The sequence below is a fragment of the Cajanus cajan genome, chromosome 2, assembly GCF_000230855.2.
Source record: "Cajanus cajan strain Asha chromosome 2, NIPB_CcT2T_4, whole genome shotgun sequence".
Taxonomy (NCBI): Eukaryota; Viridiplantae; Streptophyta; class Magnoliopsida; order Fabales; family Fabaceae; genus Cajanus; species Cajanus cajan.
Window position 1 is genome coordinate 76,209,302 of NC_138518.1, and position 25,278 is coordinate 76,234,579.

At 33.3% G+C, this 25,278-nt stretch overlaps 3 protein-coding genes across 8 annotated transcripts; 2 read left to right on the forward strand and 1 right to left on the reverse strand.

The window, feature by feature from the left end:
• Nucleotides 1-317: 317 nt before the first annotated feature.
• Nucleotides 318-4,592, forward strand: TOPP3 (type one serine/threonine protein phosphatase 3). 2 transcript variants are annotated; one of them, XM_020368269.3, is made up of 4 exons: nt 318-842; nt 1,923-2,482; nt 3,063-3,275; nt 3,917-4,219. In XM_020368269.3, the coding sequence occupies exons 1-4, from the start codon at nt 665-667 to the stop codon at nt 3,962-3,964; spliced, it is 999 nt and encodes a 332-aa protein (XP_020223858.1). In that variant the 5' UTR covers nt 318-664; the 3' UTR covers nt 3,965-4,219. The 2 variants fall into 2 exon arrangements, with proteins under 2 accessions (XP_020223858.1, XP_020223859.1); XM_020368270.3 differs by lacking the exon at nt 3,917-4,219 and adding an exon at nt 4,233-4,592 and having other exon boundaries at nt 327-842.
• Nucleotides 4,593-7,342: 2,750 nt separating this feature from the next.
• Nucleotides 7,343-19,413, forward strand: LOC109806075 (Transducin/WD40 repeat-like superfamily protein). Of its 5 annotated transcripts, none has more exons than XM_083069098.1 (9): nt 7,368-7,788; nt 7,885-10,479; nt 10,560-10,663; nt 11,445-11,514; nt 13,020-13,805; nt 15,017-15,219; nt 15,937-16,063; nt 18,114-18,320; nt 18,687-19,413. In XM_083069098.1, exons 1-9 carry the CDS (start codon nt 7,588-7,590, stop codon nt 18,828-18,830), a joined length of 4,437 nt encoding a protein of 1,478 aa, XP_082925224.1. In that variant the 5' UTR covers nt 7,368-7,587; the 3' UTR covers nt 18,831-19,413. The 5 variants fall into 5 exon arrangements, with proteins under 5 accessions (XP_082925226.1, XP_082925227.1, XP_082925228.1 ...); XM_083069099.1 differs by lacking the exon at nt 7,368-7,788 and having other exon boundaries at nt 8,007-8,139; nt 8,310-10,479; XM_083069100.1 differs by lacking the exons at nt 15,937-16,063; nt 18,114-18,320; nt 18,687-19,413 and having other exon boundaries at nt 7,343-7,788; nt 15,001-15,193.
• A 4,121-nt stretch (nt 19,414-23,534) lies between these two features.
• Nucleotides 23,535-25,278, reverse strand: LOC109805431 (putative WRKY transcription factor 29). Its single transcript, XM_020367497.3, has 2 exons — nt 24,640-25,278; nt 23,535-24,289 (listed from the first exon to the last, which is right to left on the reverse strand). The coding sequence occupies exons 1-2, from the start codon at nt 24,993-24,995 to the stop codon at nt 23,743-23,745; spliced, it is 903 nt and encodes a 300-aa protein (XP_020223086.2). The 5' UTR covers nt 24,996-25,278; the 3' UTR covers nt 23,535-23,742.

The window sequence follows — 25,278 nt, forward strand, 5'->3', positions numbered from 1 at the left end:
TTTAAGATCTGAACTAACTATTCAGATATGGAAGAGAAAAGAAAGAAAGAAAAATTAAAGCAGCCGCGAACACCCAGGACAACGAACAATATAATTAATTTGATTAGATTGTAAGATTGAGTATCTGACGAACACACGATCTCTACTATGGTCAGTTGATCAGACGGTGTTGTGGGGTTAAAATAAAAGAGATGATGTGGCGATACATTGCACGTGCGAGGGGTTGGGGGTCCCAGTGGGAGTGGCTTAAATGTTTGAGATAGAGTTGAGTTGAGGATTCAGGAATGTATCCATAATCCATAATCCACGGGAAGCAAAGTAAGGAAGGTATCATATTATTTATTAATTATTAATAAATTAATGTGTTTTGCAATATGAAGAAGGTGAATGTATTTGTCCTTGTCACCAACTAGGCTAGGGTTCGTATTAGTGGCCACTCCTCTCCGCCAAACCCAAAGAGAAGAACAAACCTACAAAAACTATTCCCAACTCCGTTTGTCATTTGCGTCTCGCCAGCGGGAAACGGCGGCTTTATCAATCACTCCCTCCCTCGTCGTTTTCCCTTTCTCTCTCTGCCGCTTTATCTTAAAGCCTAAGCGAGCAACTTTCCGTTCTCAATCCGATCCTTCCTTCGCTGACCCTTGTTTTTGCGAATTCTCGCGAGATGGACGAGAACGTGCTCGACGATATCATACGGAGGCTCGTTGCGGCGAAGAACGGGAGAACGACGAGGCAGGTGCAGCTTACGGAGGCGGAAATTCGACAGCTCTGTGTTTCCTCCAAGGAGATCTTCCTCAGTCAACCCAATCTTCTCGAACTTGAGGCTCCTATTAAGATTTGTGGTATATACATATATATTTTTTAATAATTTCGATCGTTTTAACCTTGCTTGTTGGTTTTAATTGAACGGAAGGCGTTGGGGAAAGTGTCACGCAATTCTGTTTATTTCGTTTTACACGAGGATTGTTGGTGTTGTTGTTTACTGGGAATTGAAATTAGCGAACGGCTAGGTTTTGGTGCATGAATAATTGAATGTGTAAAGCTTTTAGGTTATGCCTCTTTCGAAGCTGTTTTTGGTGCCTTGAGTTCGAAATAAGTCTTTTAGGTTACTCGCGCATTTGTTTGGTTTTCCTAGGGCTATTAGATGGACAGGTTTGAAAGTGGGAGAGAGCAAAGGGAAGTGTGTTGATGGCGATAGATGCTGCTACTTTTGATGTGTTGGGATAGAATTAATGGCTTCTAGAGTTATACTTCAACTGGTGCATTACTAGTTGTGCAAAATAATTTTCAATCAGTATGTTGTTTATCTGTCAATGAGTCAAATCCCTGATAGGGCCAATAAGGGGGACCGAGGCTAGACGATGGAAGGGATTGGTGCCTTTTGGGGTTGTAGACAAGGTGCCCTTTCTGTTGGTCATGTGCTGACTTGTGATGTTTTTCTGGTATGGGCAAGGGGCTTCCCTTGATGGAGTTTCCATGAAACTCGGTTTAAATGGCCAATGATTGTAAAAACGTCAAAAGTCTACCCATCTAACTTTATTTGTCATGAATTTATATTTTAGGGTTGCGGCAGTAGCTGCCACATTCATTTTGTTTGTGAAATTTAGACCTTAGAGCCTGTTTTCAACTTGTTATCATGCTTTTGCATGCAACGTTTTTTTTTTTTTTTTTTTCAGTTTTATTTAAGTAGGAATGTTGTGCTCGAGTAGTTGATTTATGGAAAATTGTGTTGAAATGGTTAAACTATTTACTGTTTTCTTCTTTTTCTAATTTTGATGCCTTGTTTCATCATGTGTATACTTTTTGGCACCTTTTTGGTTTGAGGCGTTAAAAGCCCCAGAACCTTAAGGTTACCTTTTTTTGCTTTTAAACACCTTGTTATCTATAGTGGATGGCATCTGTTTTAAACAATTCATTTGCAGGAGATGTTCATGGCCAATACTCAGATCTTTTAAGGTTGTTTGAATATGGGGGATACCCACCTGAAGCAAATTATTTATTTCTTGGAGATTATGTTGATCGTGGTAAGCAGAGTATAGAGACAATATGCTTACTTCTTGCGTACAAGATCAAATACAAGGAGAACTTCTTTCTTCTCAGGGGCAACCATGAGTGTGCCTCCATCAACCGAATATATGGTTTCTACGATGAGTGTAAGAGGAGGTTTAATGTTCGCATCTGGAAGACATTTACTGATTGCTTTAACTGTCTACCTGTTGCTGCTCTGATAGATGAGAAGATCCTCTGCATGCATGGTGGACTATCGCCTGATCTTAAAAACTTGGATCAGATACGGAATATTGCTCGTCCTATTGATGTGCCAGATCATGGTCTTCTCTGTGATCTTCTATGGGCTGATCCTGATAAAGATCTTGATGGGTGGGGAGAAAATGACCGAGGTGTGTCATTTACATTTGGGGCTGACAAGGTTGTTGAATTTCTTGAACAACATGATCTTGATCTGATATGCAGAGCTCACCAGGTAATGAAACCTGAAGTTTGGTCAATTTCTATGATTTTATTGCTACTTTTGGGTTGATCATCTATGGCTATAGGTAGTATCTTTTATGGTACTTCTATCCTTATATACTAGAGTTGGGCATGCATGATGCGTTTGCTACTTATTACTCATTGTTAAATGAAAAATAATCACATGCATCAAATATAAATTATGATGACTGAGAATCAAGGGAAAAGAAAGAGATAGGATGAATGACATGATGAAATTTGGTTGAGTTTTGACCTCACAGATTAAGTACTATTGTAAGTCTATGTTTAATACTTTAATGCATGGTTTTCTCGTAACAGTTTGGTTTTTCTCTTTCCGTTATGTATCACCAACTTTGACACCTTGTTAATATCAGGTCATTTCTATTTATGTTTAATTAGTGATCCATTCTTTAGTTGCCTATCTTTGTTGATGTACTTGTATTGTATTGGGTCTTTATCTGTATATGCCGTTGCATCGGGCGTTTGCTTGGCTCATCAGTCTTATTTTTTTTTTAATGAATTGCTGAGTCTGTTTTCATATTTTCCTTTTAAAAATTTTGGTTGTTTTTCAGGTTGTAGAGGATGGATATGAGTTTTTTGCCAAGCGTCAGCTGGTGACAATATTCTCCGCACCAAATTACTGTGGTGAATTCGATAATGCTGGTGCTATGATGAGTGTGGATGACACCTTGACATGCTCTTTCCAAATACTTAAATCATCTGAAAAGAAAGGGAAAGTTGGATTTGGCAACAACTCATCAAGACCGGGAACTCCACCCCATAAGGTAATAAGATGAGAAATATTTTAAGGCCTGCTCTTGTTCATTAATAACTTACGTATTTCTATTCATGCATGTAAATCTATGTATTTATATGTTAAATGCAAGTATGTAGCAAACTTGAGTTTTAATCAAGGCAACTGTATCATAACTTCTAGGTCTATATTAGCAAATATGTAACAACCTACGTGTATAATTTAAGTTGGTTGTTGCACATATGATGGATGAATCAGTTAGTGTGGGTTCATGTGTATCATTACAAGTGACTTTGACAGATGATTGGTAGTTTCAAGCCTTAGAGTAACATCATCAGGGGGATCTTAACGATATACGTTGTGTATCATTACGGACATCATTTCTGTTGAAGTTATCTGTTTGAAAGAGATTCAAGCCTATCTGGGCTTTGCCCATAAATACAGTTCACAATTATCATAGGTTTTTAAACCAAAAAATATCCAAATCTCTCGCATGGCTTTGCTCTTTGGAAATGAGCCTATAGTTGAGTAACATATAGTGCAGAGCCTGTGTTGTGAGGGGGCAAGAGAGTGAAATGGCTATTTCAGGGCATTTTGTGTTTGGAGTGAAATGTCTATGCTCTGTCTTTGGGGCAATATCTCCTAACGAGCTATACACCTTTACGTGGTCAGGGAGTTCACGTTTTTGTTGATATTCAAGGTCCCGTAGTTGTCTACTAATGCCGATTCCTTTTGGTAAAGCCCACCAAAGAGACAGATAATGATGAATAAAGGTGAAGAGAGAAGAGTCGCACCTTTTGCACAAGGGTTCAGTTTTGTAGGTGTTTAATTTTCTTCGTGAAATTACTTCAACATTTACTAATTTTATGGCATGAAAAACTTCAGAATGTTAAATAGCTGCCTTCTTTTTCATCCCTATCATATCATATGCTTACATATCTTATTTAAAATATGGTGAGTTCCAATCCCTCTGACCCTTTTTATACAGAGAATTAATTAACATTCCCGAGGTGTAGAGGGTGAATGAGCTGGATGGAGGCTTTCATTCTACATATTAGGTTAAAGGCTTGTCGTTCTGCTGCCTGGCATAATTCACAACATATAAAGCATGACGCCTTTCCTTCCTTGGCAACGAAACTAAAGACAGTCTGGCAAGGAACAAGGCACTTTATTGTGCGACTTCGATTGACCCCCTTCCCTTTTTTTCCTTCCTTCTTTATGATAGTTTTTTTTTTTTTTTTTTTTTTAATCTTCTTTATGTACAATGCAAATTCAAACTTTATAAGGAGAAATCCTTAATATCTTATTTTGTTGCGAAATTTAATTTAGGTTAAATTCAAAATTTCAACCCTTTCGTTTTTCTCCTTGCACTAAAAATTATTTGTTATAGTTTGCCATTACTTAAAATGGTGTGAATTAACCCTAAATTTTGCACTGTTTTCTTAACCTTTATAAAAAAATGATAATTTGTTGTGGTATATATATATATATATATATATATATATATATATATATATATTTGTGTGTGTATATGTATATATTGATTTAAATATGTTTTTAGTCCTTATAAAATGAATAATTTTTTATTTTGATATTTGTAATTTTTTGTTTTTTTATCCTTTTAAATTTTATGAACATTTTTTTGGTCCTTTGAATTGAATATTTTGGCTTTGATTCATGTGAGATGTTTTTCTTTGATATATATTCTTCTAAAATATGAAATTATTAATTTTTGTCCCTAACAATCATTTTTAAGTATGTAAATAATAGTTATTTTAAGGATTTTTTTATATCAATTTTTATAGGTGTCAAACGCTAATTTTATATAACTAGCATTTGTGAGTAATATATAGGATGATCATTTAATTTATTAATAAAAAAATAATTAAAATAGAGACTAAAATTAATAATTCTAGTTTTAGAGAAATAAAATAATTTTTTATAAGAACTAAATCAAAATTTGTTAATTTTACAAGAAAAAAAATATTAAATATATATTTATATATTTTTTACATTTTAGTGACATTATTTTTATTGCTTTCTACATGATTTCTTTTAATACTATGATATTGATTTTGATTTTTGGTAAAGAATGAATTTACTGTTTCATGTATGAATTGAAAATGTAGGATTTTTTTTAATGTTGTGATTAAAAAAAAGTAGGGTGTCAAATACTAATATTTAATTTAACCCCTTATTTTATAATTGCGTTCACTTTATACTGAATTTGACAGCACAAACAAGAAGAAAAAAAAAATATACTCGTGTTGTCCCCGTCCGTTACAATATTTAAAAGAGATGTCAACATATTAAGAAAGTGTAGGATGTAACTTGAACGATGTTACAGTAGACTAAGAGCGTGTTTGTGCGTGAGTTCGTATAATTGATTTTACATTAATGTGAGGTGATTTTATAAAACTGATTTTAAGTAAATTCAGTTTAAAGTAACAATTGTACTCGTGTTTCTTTACCCGAGTAAGAAGAAATGTGTTTCCTGAGGCTCATTTTTATGGGATTGGGCTACTTTAAAGGAAGTGTATAACAAGTAATTTTATTAGTTGATGATATTTCAACATATTTATTATTTATTATTTTCTAAAGTGAATTGTTTCCTTTAGAGGAATCATATCTAATTATCTATTTTGATATCCTTGTCTACTACTAGTTGTTTTGTTCATCTTTAGATTTGTCAGATCTTAACCTTACACAACCGAATTTGTCACAAGTCATGAATACAAATTAACTACAAAATTTGCTTCTCTTTATGCAACTTCCAAGGTAGAAGAACCCTCTTCCCACCCCTTCTTTCTATTTATGCTTTAAATTTTAATTAAAAACTGTTGTCTTTTCACGTCATGGTTAGGTGTTTCGACAAGTTTAAGTTGCACTATAATCTATTTATGGTCATTCCTTAACATTTAACATGATTAGCAACACAGAAAGAAATAGGACAAAGATGAGAAAATAACGTATCAAAAGAAATAATTGATTTTGCTTTGCATTTTACAAAATAGAACCATATGTATGAATAAGTTTTGTTTAATTTAGACCATATCAGACCAATTTCCTAAAGTAAATCCGAAGCCCGATTTAATAATTGTTTTAAAAAAAAATTTGGTGTGATATTTTTATTTGTATGGTTTTCATCTTCTCAATTTTATTTTTTCAATTTATTTTGGATTGTATCTAACTCCTAAATAATCCTAACTTCTATTACAATTTTTTTTAAAGTGATGTTCATGAGCTAGATTGGTTCAAATTTATGATAAAATTAAATTTGAACCAATATTTTTAAATAGTATGGATCTTTGTTTTATTCTTTAATAAATTTATCTACCATCAATATAATTATTATTGTCATCATCAATAGTGATAGAAATAATGATGATAATATTAATTATAATGACAATAATTTTAATAATTAAAAAATATTATTGACTTTTGTAAGTAATAGAGATAATAATATTAGTAATGATAATGTTAATAATAGTGATAGAAACAACATGAATAATAATTTCATAAAACAAGTTTATAATGAAACTTTAATTTTTATTGTATTTTTTTTAATTATAATCCAATAACAATCATAACAAGTTTTCATGTACTTATTATAAAAAGTTTTTCATTTGAAATGCCAAATCAAATTATATTAGTGTAATTTTTAATAATTATTATATTATTCAATAATTTTCAATTAAACAATATTTTTTTAAAATTCACCATAAGATTATTTATTTTTTACATAAGGCTTGTTTGGTTGAACTAGCTTTTAAGTCTATTAAAAATTTATAAACTAGTTGAAACTTATAAGTTATAAGCTAAAAATTGAAAAATTGAAAACTAATAAACTAATTAAAAATATTTTATAAAAATAATTTTTTGTAAAATAATTTTTGTTCAATAATTCAAAATATATATTAAATATTAACAATTCAACTATTAAATCAAAATATTTAAATAACTTTTAAATTAACTTTAACTATCCATTGGATAACTCTTTGGATCAAATTTATAATGTGGAGTAACTCTACCAACAAAAATTACTATTGGGGAAACTTGATCTTTATCCTAAATGCACACATGCATAGAAACACACCTAAATGTGCAAAAACATATATAACGCGGAGATGAACTGTTTAGGGACGTGCTTGATTTCTACTGTGAATGATAATTATGGTACTACAAAGGAGATTAAAAAGGATTATTATTATTTTTTTTCTTTCTGAGATGAAGTGAAATAAAAAAAAGATGAATCTAACAAAGCAGCGATGAGTGAGCGCGGAGAGTGTGGGAGCCAAACTTGCAAAGAAAATTTAAGAAAAGGAGTGATGGTGTAATAATGAATGACATATAATGAAGTGAGAATTGGATCATCCATGAAGTGCAAATCGGTAGCCTGCATATGGTCCGGCACGCCCTTCCCTCACCGCGTCACCGCCGTCGCCGCCCTAACCGAACCACCAACGCCGTCCTTCTATACCGCCGGATCCGATGGCTCCGTCATCTGGTGGTCCCTCTCCCATTCCAATCCCACTTCCCCGCCGGTATTTCAATTTCCCCGTTTCAATTTCAATTTCCATTCTCTTTATTTCAATTAACAAAAACAAATTACCATTTCTTCTTCAATCGTCGTTTTGCAGCAAGTTCAGGCGGTCGCCGTGTTGTGCGGTCACGCCGCACCGGTCACCGATCTCGCCGTTTGCAGTCCCATCGCCGGTGCAGAAAACGGTTTCGGTTCAAGTACAAGTAAATTCACTGCGTTGATAAGTGCGTGCTGTGATGGTTTTTTGTGTGTGTGGAGCAAAAACAGTGGTCATTGCCGGTGCCGGAGGAAATTGCCACCGTGGGTGGGAACTCCTCGCATAATTCGAACCTTGCCTTCAACTCCGAGATACGTATGTATAGCTTGTTCTTTTGATGATTACTCTGTTATAAATGAAGGTGCTATTGATAGAGAAACTCAGCCTAGGAAGCCCTCTAAGTGCACTATTCTTATTGTGGACACGTATTCGCTTTCCATTACTCAAACTGTGTTTCATGGAATCCTATCTATTGGTCCCATTAGGTTTATGGCTCTGGTGTTAGGCGATGGTGAGAAGAGGAACTCGGTGTTTGTGGCCGATTCGGCTGGGAGGGGGCAGATGGTTTTGATTTCGGAGGATGGAGGGGAAAGCTTGGCGGCTTCACTTGGAGATCAAGGTCAATTGGAGAGTTCTTTTTGCTATGAGGGATTGAGTGGTGTGGAGAAAATTGAGTCGGTTTTGACGTATGGAAATCTTGTTGCTTTTATATTGAAAGACAGGTGTGTGTTTAGGTTGTTGAATGGTGATACTGTGATTGGAGAGGTTTCTTTTGTGGACAGTCTGTTTGGTTTGGATTGGGGTTCTGCTAAAACATATGCTATTGGTGGCATTTTTCTTGAAAGTGACAATGTGGGGAATGCCAATGAAGATGGAAATTCAATTACAGTACAATTTGTTCTGTGGAATAATGTAGGTTATGCAGTTATATATAATGTGTCGTATAAGAATGATGTTTTTCTTTGTGAACCCCATTCTGAGATTCCCGGGGCTTGTTATCAACCTGACGTGAGACTATCTGTTTCTTTCCAACAAGTAAATCGATATCTTGTGTGCATCAAGTCAGTTTGCTTTAATTATGAGGACCCTTTACTATGGAGACCGTTTGCCACAGTCTGGTCACTGCACCATTTTGATGATGAACCTGGTAGATTGTACCGTCAATGCAGAGTTATCAGTGATGGTGTATCTTTCTCAAACTGGTTTGAGAAGTCTACTCAGCTCAAGGGACTGGATGGTCTAGAGACTACACCTACTTTTGGTGCGAGTCCTAGTTCTGATGATGTAGACAACACAAATGTGGATAGCACAAGTAATTATTATGATTACAAAGGGAAGGTAGTTTCTTCTTCCATGATTATCTCTGAGAACCTCTTTACTCCTTATGCTGTTGTATATGGTTTTTTAAGTGGAGAAATAGAGGTTGTGAGATTCGATCTGTTTCAAGGGATTTGCTTCGATGGTGCAAGTTCCAATCCTGATGAAAAATCAACTTCATGCAAACAGTACTTCTCAGGACATACGGGTGCTGTACTTTGTTTGGCAGCACATCAAATGATGGGTAGTGCCAAAAGCTGGACTTTTAAACGGGTTTTGGTGTCTGGAAGTATGGATTACACAGTTCGTATATGGGATCTTGACACTGGCAGTCTTATTATGGTAATGCATCATCATGTGGCTCCTGTGCGTCAAATTATTCTTCCCCCTTCTTTGACCGTGCATCCATGGAGTGATTGCTTCCTTTCAGTTGGAGAGGATGCATGTGTTGCTCTTGTTTCTCTTGAGACTCTGCGAGTGGAGAGAATGTTTCCTGGACACATGAACTATCCTTCTAAAGTTATATGGGATGGAGCAAGAGGTTATATTTCATGTCTCTGTCAAACACATTACGGAACTTCTGATGCTACTGATGTATTATACATTTGGGATGTAAAGACAGGTTCACGCGAGCGAGTCCTACGTGGGACCGCTGCGCATTCAATGTTTGATCATTTTTGCAAAAGCATAAGCATGAATTCCATATCAGGCACATTGCTGAATGGAAATACATCAGTCTCTTCATTACTTCTTCCAATAGTTGATGATGCAAGGTTCTCTAATTCCCCCTTAAATCGGTCAGACAACATGCTTACTTCATCAAGATCGTCACCAAATATTTCAAATATGACTGAGCTGAATTCTTCCAAAACAAATGCAGGTAAAGGAAATTCATTGAAGCCAAAATTGTCCTCTCTGACTGGTCTTTTGAGTAGCAAGCTTCCTATCAAATGCTCTTGCCCATTCCCGGGGATTGTGTCTCTGTGTTTTGATCTTACATCATTGATGCTCTCTTATCAAAAGAATGAGTCCATGGAAAATGGTGGTGGCAAGCCAGTGAATATCAATTTGAAGCAACAGGGAGCCCAGGAACAAAATCCCAGCCACCATACTTCAAAAACTTTTGAGGGTCATGACTTGATTAGCCTATTCGAAGAATACTTACTTCGATATAGCTTGTCATTTCTGCATTCGTGGAGTGTAGACAAAGAACTTGATAATTTGCTGATAAGTGACATGAAGCTGAGGAGACCAGAAAATTTTATAGTAGCTTCTGGTCTGCTGGGGGATAAAGGGTCATTGACATTGACGTTTCCCGTTCAGAGTGCTACTCTTGAGGTAATTTGGACTACGTGTTGGAACTTATTTTCTTTTGTCTCATTTCAATAGTACCTGAGACATTAAAAACCACATTTCAGCTCTGGAAATCATCATCTGAGTTTTGTGCAATGAGATCATTGACGATGGTATCCCTTGCCCAACGTTTGATTAGCTTGTCTCACTCTGGTTCAGCAGCCAGCAGGTATAGTGGCAATTATATTAAAAGCAATAGAAAATCAGGTTTTTGTACTTCCACATTTTCTTTGCTTTTAAATGAAAATCTTATCACATGTTTGTTAATTTTTTCCTTCGGAGGAAACCCTTTTTTCTTCTAAACTAAACTTATATGTGAAAGACACATTAAATTTAAGCTTTAAATCCTATTTGAGGTTCTTCACAAACTGGGAATATCCATTGTTTTACCTATATTGTTACAGGTCTGTGTTATGGATCTAGTGCTTAGTTTCTTTATGTTTTGCAGGTGGATTCTTGGTATTATTTGACACCTAACATAGTCTTGCAACATATAAATATAATTTCATAAATAAAAAATGACGAAGAACAATAAAAATAATAAAAAGATAAAAATGCCCAGATTAGCTTGCCCCCTCCGAGATATTTTGAATCCTGCATTCAGTTATCTGTTCAGTTGGTTAATGAGACAGTTAAGTTTGATATTTTTATGAATCTTCTAATAAAAAATATTTAGTGCATTTTGGCTAAATAGTAGTAGGCTTTCAATGTCAGGTTCTCATGATGAAGTTTCTCTCCTGTTGTTCACTGTTATCTTATGCATTTACTTTCTGCCCCCTAACTAATTTGACTTTTACTGTTTGGGTAATGGTATTTTTGTGCAGTTTTACAACGTGTTTTCCCTTTTTAATTCTGAATTCTTTAATTTTTCAAATAACTAGTCTTAATTTCTTTTCTCAAAATGCACTTAATTAAAAAAATGTGCTGATCATTGATAGTATCATATGCAGTGCTTTAGCAGCCTTTTATACTCGGAATTTCCTGGAAAATTTTCCAGATGTGAAGCCACCTTCATTACAGGTTGTAATATGTAAAAGTGCTTTTATAATTTTGTAATTTTGATCTCAATTGATTTTATACGCCCTATATTATTTGCGAGCTTGTGGAGAATATGTTATAAATTGGGATGCATCATGCAGCATTAGGCATGAACCAACTCTTAATAAGGAGAATAAGGTTTGGAGGGAATGTTCCAGAATGAATAAACAGTAGTAGGCCAGAAGTTTACTTATAGGTGGTTTCAGGGACAGTGAGGAGGTTAGGTAGTTAAATTGGGGAAATTGTATTAGGAATGTATCTTTTTGGTAAATAACTGAAACTAAGACTTTCTATGGGAGAAGGGAATGCTCCTTGTAAAAGGATTATTCCTCTTGTATTCTGCACTTTGAATACAAACATCATTCTTTCTACCTTTCTATTTCTTTCTTTCCTATTCCTTTTCGATTCCTGTCAAGCCTTAGCCATTTTTCTGTTTTAGAATCTTATGCTTTATTTCTTTTGCAATGTCTGTTAATATATTTAGCTTTTTGTTCAATTTGAATTCCTGAAAGACAATTTTTCTGGTGTAGTGCTGCACCACATCTTAGGAAATATGTATCACTTGAATTCATTTTTCAAAGAGAAAAAAAGCTGGTAGCCCAAAAATCCAAAAATTATATAGTTTAGAAATTTACTGAAAGGAAAAGGTTATTTTAAGCCAAGATATGAGTGTGGAAGTTTGATGCCAACAGCTATGAAGCATGAATATTCCAGAAATAACATCATATGTGTACCCTAGTGGGAAAAAGACTTTGGTTTCTGTATGTACAGTTGACATGTATCAGGTGCTGGTACAGTTAGGTATTTTTGAGGGTACAACCGGCTGTAACACAATTCATAAATCCTCTCCTCTCCCCCTCCCATAAAAATTGCATCATTTTGCAACAATATTCCCTAAAACATAAAAAAGAGGCAGTTGGGGGAAATAGGTTGTTAAACCAGGGAGAAAAGCCTCAGTTAATTCATAAACCCTTTGAGCACAAATACTGGTTTTAAATTTTTAATGCTAAACAACCAGTTGGCCATTGGAACTTACATACATTACGTGTTTCTTGGAAAAAGCTCCTGTAAAAGGGAGTTTATTTTATGAGCTGTGTAAGGTTGTATATGCCTTCAAAATATTTGTGGGTTACAATTATGATGCACTTTAACGTCAAGGGTGAATACATCCTTACTTTCTCAAATGAGAAACAAAGTCACTTTAGAGGAGCTTGGTCCATGTTTCTTGAATGTTGGATGTAGCTTATAATCTGGCGATGTAGTCCATTTGCTTTGCTACAGCATAACATTTTACTAAAGATTTTTTTATTTGTTTTGTAGTTCCATAAGATGATATTACTGAAAGGATCATTTCCAATATTGGATTAGTATTGTAGTTTGTCATATTACGTGTATTGTGTAGTTGATTATGCTCATGCATCGTGTGTTAATAAAAAAACTTCCCAATTACTTGATATCAAGTTCTTAAGGCTATCCTCTTTTTACAGCTCTTGGTGGCTTTTTGGCAAGATGAAAGTGAACATGTACGTATGGCTGCACGTTCTATATTTCACTGTGCTGCCTCTCATGCTATTCCTCTGCCTCTATGCAATTCAAAAGCCACTGAGTCACACAATATGGGTTCCCGAACTGGAAGTAGAGACAAACATCTAGGAAATATGACAGAAGAAAGCATATCTCCTAAGGCAGAAAAACAAGGAATTTCCCAAGATGAGGAATCTAAGATACTTGCTTGGCTGGAGTCATTTGAAGTGCAAGATTGGATTTCTTGTGTTGGTGGAACCAGTCAGGATGCAATGACATCCCACATTATTGTTGCTGCTGCACTGGCTATCTGGTACCCTAGTCTTGTGAAGTCAAGTCTTGCCGCACTAGTTGTTCATCCATTAATGAAATTGGCTATGGCTATGAATGAGAAGTACAGCTCCACTGCTGCTGAGCTCCTTGCAGAGGGTATGGAGAGTACATGGAAAGAATGCATAGTCTCTGAGATTCCTCGCCTGATTGGGGATATTTTTTTCCAAGTAGAGTTGAGTGGCCCATCTTCCAAGTCAGTGACAGAAATTTCAGAAGCATCTTTTTCTATTAAACAGACTTTGGTGGAGGTTCTTCTTCCAAGTTTAGCTATGGCTGATATACCAGGCTTTTTGACTGTGATAGAAAGCCAAATTTGGTCTACTGCATCTGATTCACCTGTCCACATGGTGTCCTTGTTGACTCTTATAAGGATCATGCGTGGTTCTCCGAAGAATTTGGCTCAATACCTTGACAAGGTTTGTAAAGCTACATGTTACTAGGTTAGGACTTACCTGATTTTCATCAATGTTTCGGATAGATTTGTCTTTTTGCTTCTAGTTCTAGGTTGATTTTTTAACCTAACTTCATGTTTGTGGGTCAATATCTGCTTCAAGTTGCTCATTTATATTTATTTCTTGTTGATTATTTTTCAATTTTCATTTGCTAGATGTGTATCCTTGAAATTAAGCATATTAGAATTTCTTATTGTGGTCTAGTTCCTTTGGGTGAATGATTATGATTTAGAGAGAAATATATCCTAAGAACATTTGGTAAGAGAGATAAAATACTTTATTTAAAATGTGAATTTTATTTTTTAAGATTTTTATTTTTTAATATATATAGTTTGATCTCAGATGTGTTTATTGCCAGTGGTAGAGGAAGACCAAAAAAAAAAAAAATACAGTCAAAACAATTAAGAAAAACTTGAAGGTTAATAATTTGCATACATACATGATTTACAAGAAAACATTATAACATCCTTTGGTCCATGTAACTAAAACCACTAGTGGGGAAAAACCTTTGTTGTTATCTATACATCTTTACATTTAATAATGGGGATATCAATTGTTTGTGTACACATCTCTTTGGATTATTTTACCCCTATAATTACTCCAAATCACTTACCCTCCAATTACAAACCACTTACTATTGGGCTAGTTTAAACTTAAAAAAATTTATAAAAAAGCAATTTTTTAAGAAGTAAATAAGAGTTGCTTATTGAAAAAAACAGAAAATTACTTATTTTGAAAATAAGCAATTTAGACAAACACATCAAAAAAGTAGAAAACGGCTTATTTTTATTAAAATAAAAAAGCAATTTTCTTTAAAAAAATTTAAACAAATGGGTTCATTATGTAACTTCTATTATCTCTATTTTTTAAATAAATATATAGAGATACCGAGTGCCTCTTTGTCGGTTCTTTATTTTAGATCTAAATATGATTTTGTATGGATTTGCATACTTAGAATGAAATTCCTATTCTTTATTGCTGTTCTTTTCTATTCCTGATGGTTGGGAGCATAGTGATTCTCTATTGGGAAGGGCTATCATCTGTCTGTACTGGATCATGCACAACATAGGATCTGCCAGTAGTTTCCTCTGCCCCTTAAGATTTAAATTTCGTACTGCTTACTTGTTTTGAATCATTAAAGCATGAATTTTTGTGACAGTGTGTCAGATCTGCAGGTGGTCAGCTTCATTTTACAGACTATAGATCCTAGCAACTCAGTCATGCGGAAGGCATGCTTCCAGAGTTCAATGACAACTTTCAAGGAAGTTGTACGTGTATATCCCATGGTTGCTGTCAATGATTCATGGACCAAACTTGCAGTTGGAGATGTGATTGGAGAAGTTAACAACGCAAACATTAGGGTTTATGATATGCAGAGGTATTAGGATTCAGGGGTTGGCTGTAATTTTTTAAATTGGAGTGGGTTTAGGCTGAAATGCTTAAATACATGAGAGAAGCACACTTGATTTTGTGTCATTTATATGTTGTATGCAGGGTGGGAAGGTCAAAGAAATTAAATAAGATGGAAGTAGAATTAAAATTTTCAAGGGAGAGAATAACAATACTGGGGATATTTAAGGGGATAAAAGGAGATTTTGGTGGTTCTATACTTACTGCGTAGTTCCACCCACCCAATTGTATCCTAAGTAACTGACTAGTAATTTTCATTTACTGATCATTTTATTCTTCAAGGTCATATCATCAAGAAAATGATGGAGAAAATCACCAGATCAAATACATTCACTGACATTTGTAAATCATCAAAGCTGTTTTAATTTCCATTTTCAAATAATGCAACTAAAAATGTCCATTTAATACCATGGGTAGGCTACAGATTATATAGATCAATTTTTAAGACCTTTAGGATTGGATGGACTGAATTAAGAATTTATTATGGACCTGACCTACTTTCCCATTTTATATGATCATGGCATTTATAGCTTGTTTCCTCTCTTTTAATCACTCTCGCTCACCATCCTGTGATTCCCTTTTTGAAATATCTGATTCAAAATGTTTTTTGCATGTTTTTCTACTCTGTGATATCTGAAGAGATAGTCGTTTCCTAAAATGGAGAGCCTTCATTTTTTTTATGCAGTGTGACAATGGTAAAGGTTTTGGATGCAAGTGGCCCTCCAGGACTTCCAACTCTGCTCACAGCAGCAACATCAGGAACAATGTTGACTACTGCAATTTCAGCACTGAGCTTTTCACCAGATGGAGAGGTACCGACTACTGACTGATTGTGATAAAAGACTTGACTACTTAGTGTTTCATGATATGATCTAGTTGGCAGGTTTTGGCTTAGCTAAACAAATAATGATATATAAAAATTTGTTTTTATTCGGAATCTTAATTTCATCAGGCAAACTATAAACTCTGACATGTGACCTAAATAAAGGCTATTACTAGCTTCAGGCCATATGATACGATACTAATTACTTTACTGTTGTCAACTATGATCATGTGATTAGTAAATTCAGTTTTGAGATATGAGAAATACTTTGACTATTCATTAGAGCAAGGAGAAATCCTAACAACATAACTTCCTGACAGTCTTCCTTGTGTTCCAACCTATTTTTGTTCACTATATTTTCATGATTTTGTTAAGATAAAAGGGACTTAGAGTAGTTACTAAATAGAGGGATATCATGGGCCAAATCCATCATGTCTATAAATAAGATGATACCGGGTAGAGGGGAGAAATTCAGATTAGTAAGTCTTTACGGGAATAGAGCAGTAGCTTTGTTGTAAAAGGGGAAACCCTTGGAAGAGAGATTGCTCTCGTATTTCTTGTTCTTTTCATCCTATTCAATAAATTTGTCTTTTATCTCCCATCCCTAATTCTTGGTTCCAACTTCCAAACATATTTAACTTTGCTTTCCATGTTGGTTCATCATGCTTGTTCGTACCAATTTAAACCAGGCGAAAAGCTTTATTCCACATATCTTGTATTTTCCCAAAATCTGAGTGCTATTTTGTTTCTTTTTGCTCATTTCCAATTCCAAAACGGTTGTGTGAACCAGAAAAAGCAATCTTGTGTGAGCATAGTCCCTATGGCTACAAACAATCAAAAGCTCAAGATAATATTAAAATAGTTTCCACACAGATTTCAACACAGTTAATTATTATTTAATACATTCTGTGCTTTTGATTGATTTGCCTATAGGCACTGATCTCATTAAAGAATTGCTCATGAAACAGTTAGATTCCTCTTCCCTCTCTCCCCCTACATATAAATTGGTTCAGGGAATATTGCTATGTGAAGATCAGTATATCTCTCCCTCTCTTAGTGAGCTAACCAATTTGCCATTTTCATTCAAACATTAGGTGGTAGTTGTTTTTATTTCCTGGTCTAGAAAAGTAGCCAAATTGCTAGATGTAGTTGTAGTCTGTGAAAAACTATAGGTGAAACCATTAAGAAGGATATAGAGGTCAATGGTTTTTCTATAGGCATGTTTTATTACAGAAAATTATAGCATCATTTGATCCATGTAGCTGACATCATCTAGTGGGAAAAGGCTAGATTGTTGTTTTATGTGGAACATTACATATACTTTGAATTTAAAAGAAAAGATTCAAAAACTTGTTTATTTTGATTCAAAAGGATAAACGCATTGGAGTACACAGGTACCATGCATCAGAAGTTAGATATAATCATGTCCAAATCTTATTAAAAACCTTTGTGGAGATTATCAGGAAGTTTGTACAGGTGTGGTTCAGTCTTATTTCACTCCACTAGGATCAAGATCAAATGAACATCCATTCTCTTTCTGCTGGACAAAAAAGATATTTGTAACCTTTTAGGAAGTAATGATCAAGCAAGACAAATTCTTTAGTTCCTGTCATTCTGGTAAAATAAAAAAGGTTTCCTAATTATTCAATACAACTCTCAATAATTGCATCAACAGACCTCCCTATAGTGCTGTGCATCTCCCCATATGCCAAATATTTGATTTCTTTCTCTCTATGAATTTATTTGCTTTGAGATTGGTACTTCCTGTTTTGTAACCTTTCACAAAGTAATGATCAAGTAAGACAAATGCCTTAGTTCCAATCCTTCAGTAAAATCAAAAAAGGATTCGTGATTATTTGATACCACTGATAACAATTGTATCACAGACCTCCCTATAGTTCTATCCATCTCCCAATTTATGCCAAATATTTTGTTTCTTTTTCTCTATTAACGTATTTTCCTTGAGATTGGTACTTAATGTAAGCATCTCAAACTAATAATTCTTTCCCTCCTGCACTTTGAACATTTTTCACTGATAGGGGCTGGTTGCTTTTTCTGAACATGGGCTGTTGATTAGATGGTGGTCACTGGGATCTTTCTGGTGGGAGAAACTAAGCCGGAACTTTGTTCCTGTTCAGTGCACCAAACTAATCTTTGTTCCTCCCTGGGAAGGATTTTCACCTAATTCATCCAGGTCAAGCATAATGGCCAATATTTTGGAAACTGACAGGCAGCTGAACTTCCAGGTGTTTTTTTTTATATCCTTTTTCTTTTGTACTGAGATCAAACTATTTTATGTCCTGCAAATGAAACTAAAATGTGGTCTTCAGCTGAAACTGATGCCCGAGGGGAAGATGCAATGAGTTGTATAAATTTGTATTTAACAGGAAAATTCAATCGCTAAGTTAGTTGAAAGCATGCTAAAATACATTGTTGGTTGAAATGCATGAATACAAATGGTAATTGGTAAATAGAATAATAGATTGGTAATCTGGGATGAAAGCTTTTCTATTTATCACCATTTTTAATTAGGGCAAGGCCATAAAGTCATCTACTATGGCCGTAAATCTATTTCTTCTAGTTTATAATGCTACCTAAATTTCCTTTTGTAGGATAATGCGAAGGATTCAAATCACGGGGACTGTCTGAAACAATTGCTTCATAACCTGGATCTGTCCTATAGACTAGAATGGGCTGAGGGGCGGAAAGTACTTCTTACAAGGCATGGTCATGAATTGGGCACTTTTCAGTTATAAGCAGTGCTGACTCTTTGAAATTCTTGCTGGGAATTTTCATTGATTTCATAATTTTAGTGGTGGCTATCAGCAACAGAAGATTTTTTATTAGCTCGTACTAGCACACTGTTTGAGGAGGTATTCATTGGAGCTCTTATAATTGGACACTGTCACTGCCTTTGTGAAGATTTATCGAGATCAACTTGATGGTAACATGAACCAATTAGATGGTCTTAGTGTGGCTTGAGATAAATTTGGCTATCTTTTGGATAAAATACTGGGAAAAGGAAGAACTGAGTCTTACACTATATAGGAACCGTTAATTAATTTGCAGTTAGGGACCGAATAGTTACAAAAGTTATTCAATATGAATAACCACTCTCTGACTATTTGGTCACTATCTGTGAATAAGTAGTTTGTTAAGTCCCCAAAGAAAAATTGGAAATATTAGCCTTCATAGGTCAATTTGAGCAATCTTTTATATGTAACTTGAGAGAAATTATGTTGATCTGTCCCCAATTTTACAGAGAGCACCCTCCCCCCTCTCAAATTTTGTACAGGACTCTGGCTTCTCATGTAGTTTATTTGAGGTTTTATTTATTTATTTATTTTTTTGTGATGATCAACATTAAGATTAATATGGTCACATAATATTTTGAGTAAACAAGGGAAAGCAAATAAAAGAAGTCCATGATTATATGCGGTAGATATGTGTAGAAATAACAAAATATATTATATATTAATGTACCTTTGTGCCTTCTTCAGAGAGCGAGCTAAATTACTATAATGAAATAGTATGAAGGATCATTGTTGAGCTCCACCGACATTCAATATAGGACTTTAATTTTAGGTCTCGGTAAGATACGTAAGAAGAGGAACCGCGTGAAACTGCAGGACTTGTTTAACCAAGAACAAGAATAATGAGAAGAGTAGATATTATTTAATATATAAGAAAGATTGATTTAGATCATAGTCATTCATAGATCAGTTTCAACTAGGCAATGTGTATTTCTTTAGTTCTTCACAAAAATAGCGGATGGACTATATGGAGCTGCTTCATGGCTTTAAGTTGGTTAAAAAAAATACAATAGCTCCCTTTAGTAGGGTGGTTCACGAATCATTTTATAAATTTGATTTGGTTTAATGAATTGTTTTTTATATAGCAGATCGATCCGATTTTTTCTATAGACTACTCGGATTGTTTCTTAAATGAATCAGTTTAATGTAATTCTATCAACTTTATATTCGTATAGATCAGTTTTTTTATTTATTTTTATTTTTTTATAAATCGAATTGAACTGCTTTATTTGATTAATTGAATCGTTTTTGTTTTTACAGAGAGAGATTAGATTCAATTTTTTTTTTCCTCAAAAACGATTCAATTTTTATAATTGAGTTTTGATTTTGATTTTTTATTTTTTATTCTCATCTCTTAACCTTTGGACAACGTCAATAGAATCCTTGATCTTTATTGAACCGTGATATTTAGTTGCCAAAATTATTTAAATCGGTCTCCCGCAGACATGGGTTGTCACTAAACGCATTGTTATTATACCATGGAATTGTGTACCTCTTTTTCTTTTTTTCAATTTTATAAAATGCCACCTACTCTGGATTTTTGCCAAATCTACTATACCTAACTATAAAGCTATACCCCTTGAATGAATTCTTTCTTCGAAACAACATAACTAAAATATATTTATTTTTACATAAAATCTGAAATAAAAATAATTAATGCATATATAATTTATAATTAAAAAGTTTAGGGGAGCGAGCTAAGTCGTTGCTTTTCCATCATTAGATGAGTTCAGATAATAGTTAAGTGAAATATTATGAAAATTATTTATTTAATGAAAAATTCTATAATTTTCGCTATTTGAAAAAATATTTTGAATTAGTAAAAATCACAAAATTAAAAATGAAATTAATCTTCAATCAAGTGTATGAAATATCCATGACAGGATAAATAATAAGTGATTTAAATAAAATAATAAATTTTTTTAAAATTTTACTTATTTGTTTTTAATTTCATATATTAATACAATCATAAGTTACACTTTTACAGAGAAAAATAGTAATTTACTCTTTTTTCTTTAATTTATCGGTTAAATTTTTCATGTAATTTGATGAAATTTATCTTTTAGTATTTATAATTAAAATATTTTATTTTATTTTTTAAATATTATTTATATTTCATAATTTTATAAATTTGATCTTATAATCCTTATAAAGATGAAAAATAAAGAGTAAAGGCGAACAAAATAATATGATAAGAATTAAAATAGAAAATTTTTATAGAAACTTAGATGTTGATGGTCACCCTTTGCAGTTGGCAACTTAGCTGAACTGTCGGCGGTGGATAGGCGCCCCACATACATGTACAAAATTCTAAACAAACTCCAGTCTTTACACGTTTAACTGAATTTAAAATTTATAAAGAAATTACGTACCATAGCTTAACATAGATACTAACACTAAAAATTAATACATTATTTCTCTACACACGTCTAGTAAAAATTTTATTTTTAAATGACACTGAAAATAATAAATAAGTCTATGGTTGTATTATGAATAATTAAGATTAAAAACATTTAAATTGTGTAATTTTTTTAAAAACCCGTAATCATTTTTAAGTGATTACATAACTTTAATTTTGATCATGTATTTGTAATTGTAACTGTATTAGTTTCATATAAAAATAACTTTCTCAAAACATTTACTTCTATGATTTATATTTTAAGTTCATTCTTTTATCCGGCATGTGAATTAAGTACATTTTTAATAAAATTCCATTATTTGAACGTCAAATATCATCATATTAGATATTTTATATATTTATCTCCATTTCTTACATTTTTTTATACATACACTCGTTAAAAAATTTATTAAAAACAAAAGAACAACAAATGATGTCCCAAATTTATTGTTAAAAAATTCTTTTAATTTTTAATAGTTTATGTGTATTTTTTTTGGGGGGTAAAGAATAGTTTATGTGTATGAAACACGTATAAGGAGTAATCCTATATCTTACAACTTTTTCTACTATTTTATACTTTAAAGTGAATTAGATAATATCATAACATAATATAAATATATATAAATGAAAATATTATTTTTAATATATTTTTTTTAACTTTTTATACATTATTCATTTTTAAATTATAAATGTTATATAAAAAGTATGTTTAATATTTCTTTCTAAAATTTATGCATCATTTTATATTTCAAAGCAAAAATAGAACTTTAGTCTTTCTATTTTAATTTTGTTCCATAAGTTTACAAGTTTTAGTTTTTCGTTATTCTATCAAGTTTTTATATTGATAGTGTTAATTTTGGATTATGTAACATCTCTTACAATTTGTCACATGTTATTAAGTTGACTAAATTAGTAAAATAATTTAATAAAAGGACCAACTTAATTTAATAGAAACATTTTAAGAGACTAATAACATGAAACCTTTTGAAATTAGAGGATAACACTAAAACCAAAAATTAAAGTGAGGGGCCAAAATTAACATAAAATTTTTTACAATAAATTCTCAACAGACAAAAACCCTTAAAATGGACCAACTTTAAAGGGAACTAAAATCTTCATGGTCGAAAACCCACTACAAGGCAACACAAAATATAATACAAGTGACCTTACAAGGTAAAGCTTAATGTTGGATAAGTCTTAAGATAAATTAATAACTTTATAAGAGAACTAAAACCTTCACCAGGCAACACAAAATACAATAGGTGGTTGACTCTACAAGGTGAAACCCAACAACAAGCCTTTAGGGGCAATTGTTCTAGACTTAAGGGGTCTCTTTAAATAAATTTCTTTTAAAATAAAAAATAGAAGAAAAAAAATTCATCATAAGATAAAATCAACTTATATATGGATGAGTTAAAAGTAATATTTCGAAGAAGTTAATAGGAGAAAAATTTTATAAGTTAGTTAATATATAAACTAATTTTTATTTATAAAGAAATTTATTTTATTCTTTCTTTTCATTTTTCTATCCTAGAAGTGTTTGCCAAGATCAAACAATTTCTTAAGTCAACCCAAGTCAAAATTTTCCTTATCGATACAAGACAATAGAAGCCGAAAACAACTAACACTGCAGGGAGAGGATTCCTTCAAGGATATGTGGATAGCTCAAAATTCTTGATGATCTCTCTTAAAGATAACTTTGATAGTAAGAAACTAATTATCAACGTATCATCACATACCAAGTATCACTTAAAATTAAATCCTAGCCATTTATTTTTTGTTTTATTAACTTAAACATCAAGTCTTTTTATATAAGTAATCTTAATCTATTATATCTGACTTGAAAATCGTTTAAAGATCAATCATTAACTCCTCAACATCTAACTTAAAAAGATTTATGAATGAAAGATCCGTATTTTCTTAGATTTAGACAATAAAAATAGTTATTAAAAATAATAATTGATTGTAATTCAATATATGGAAATAACACATTTTACCAAAATTATAGCATCAGACCACCCAAAAATGGATTTCCAAAGAAGTTAATTATTTCTTTTAGTACGTAGTACAAGAATTGGTAGTCAATATTCAATTCTATTTCTTGTTTCAGGATTGAGGAATGAAATATTCACTCATTACTAAAGAGTGGAAACAAAATAAAAGATGGAAATCAGAAAAAAAAAAGGAAAAAAGAGAAGTGATTGTTTTAGATCCGTATGATTGCTATTGCAACATCAAGGCTCTTATAATTTTCACCATCGCATCGCAAATTACAGTGTATCAACTATCAACCGCAATGTTATAACCACAACAGCAACTAAAAACGCCCCCGAAACCGATCGAGAAGGAGAAGGATTAAATAGGAACTGGGGTGGCCAGTATCTACATTAATTGTCCTTAAAATAGAAAAATCAATTCAGAAGTTTGCACTATTCATTAATTAGTTACATAATGGAACTAAGCATGTGAAAAACCATCAGTGAAACCGCCATCAAATGCAAAATGTTGGCATTCAAGTCCAATCAGTTTCTCAAGATCGGAGGTAGGAATCCAACCATCACCAAATTGAGCACCTTCATCATCCAACCACTCAAGAAAATCATCCTCTTTCTTCAAGTCCATGCATTGTGGCACACTTGGTACAAGTCCATTATCTTTCACCACCAAAGGTGTCCTTGATGAACAATTCTTTTGGTGACGAGTGGTTGGAGGAGGAACTATGGTATTGTTCTTCCTTGTGGTCCCAGCAAGAGAGTTTCTTCGAGTTGGGTGTGGATGGCTGTGTTCAGCAGTGTATGTTACCAAGAAAGCAGAAGGATCTAAGTGGCTCCTTTCAACTTGTTTCCTGGCCAAACACCCTTTGGAACTGCTGCACCTATAGTAGCTTCGAGGATAGGGTGAACCCTTTATCGGTTTCTGTCCATATTTACGCCATGCCCATGCATCATCAAGACCTTCTGCTGTTGTCACCTGCTTCACCACACTCTTGTTCTGGCTCTTCTTGCTGCATACAATTAACCACATCCATGTCATTATTTACTTTTCACCACTCACACCTCTTTGAATAGATGATCCTAACTACCTGACCAGCCTTTACATAATCAAGTATTCTTAATTTTTTTTCTCGGTAAACATGTCATATGAAGATTGGCCGAAACTATAAACTACCTAACAGTTTCTCAAGTGAAAAGACAGAAATTCTATGATATAGGGTTTTGTCTGTTATTCAGAAATTCTTCCATGTGATCATATGTATATTTAAAACAGTTATATATATCGATGTAAGAAGAAAAATATTTACTATATAATTAGTTGATATATAGTGAATGGAGAATTAGTTTAGGTATAACAAACCTTTTTTTGCATTTAGGTGCTGCGGGAACTTTTGACCCTTGTAGAGCTACTTTCTCTTCTGATGCTTTGAGTTCTTTGACCTGTTCGGGTTCTATGGGGATAGGCAGGGAAGTTTTAACAATGGTGTGTGGTGAAAGAGGGTGAAAAACTGGGTAGAAAGGTTTGTAAAGCTCTTCCAAATCATCAAGGACCCTCGTGGTTTCTGAGAATTCGGGAAAGGTATCAAGCATCGCATCTTGTTCAGAGAAGAAGTAAGAGAAATCAGGGTTTGGATCATCCATGGTGGTGGCTTCACCGGTGCTTCCTCTCACAATAGCTTCCAAATCCCAGTTCCTCAAGGACGCAAATTCATCCATCAACACCAACTCAACTAGGAAATTAAACTAAGGTATAGATATATGATGAAGAACAAGCAATGAGAAAAGAACGAATGAAGGGTGACTTTAAAATTTAATTGGAAGTCAAGAGATTTTGTTTTGTTTTTTTGAAGACATGTTAACCAAATGTTTGGCTTTATATAGATAAATGAAATGGTAACCAGTTGGGTAGTGTTTTGAATGTGTTCTCTTTTTTGCTTCAAAGTTCAAATTGGCAATAGTATTTCAATTGGGTTGACTAACCATAAAGTCAAAATGATGA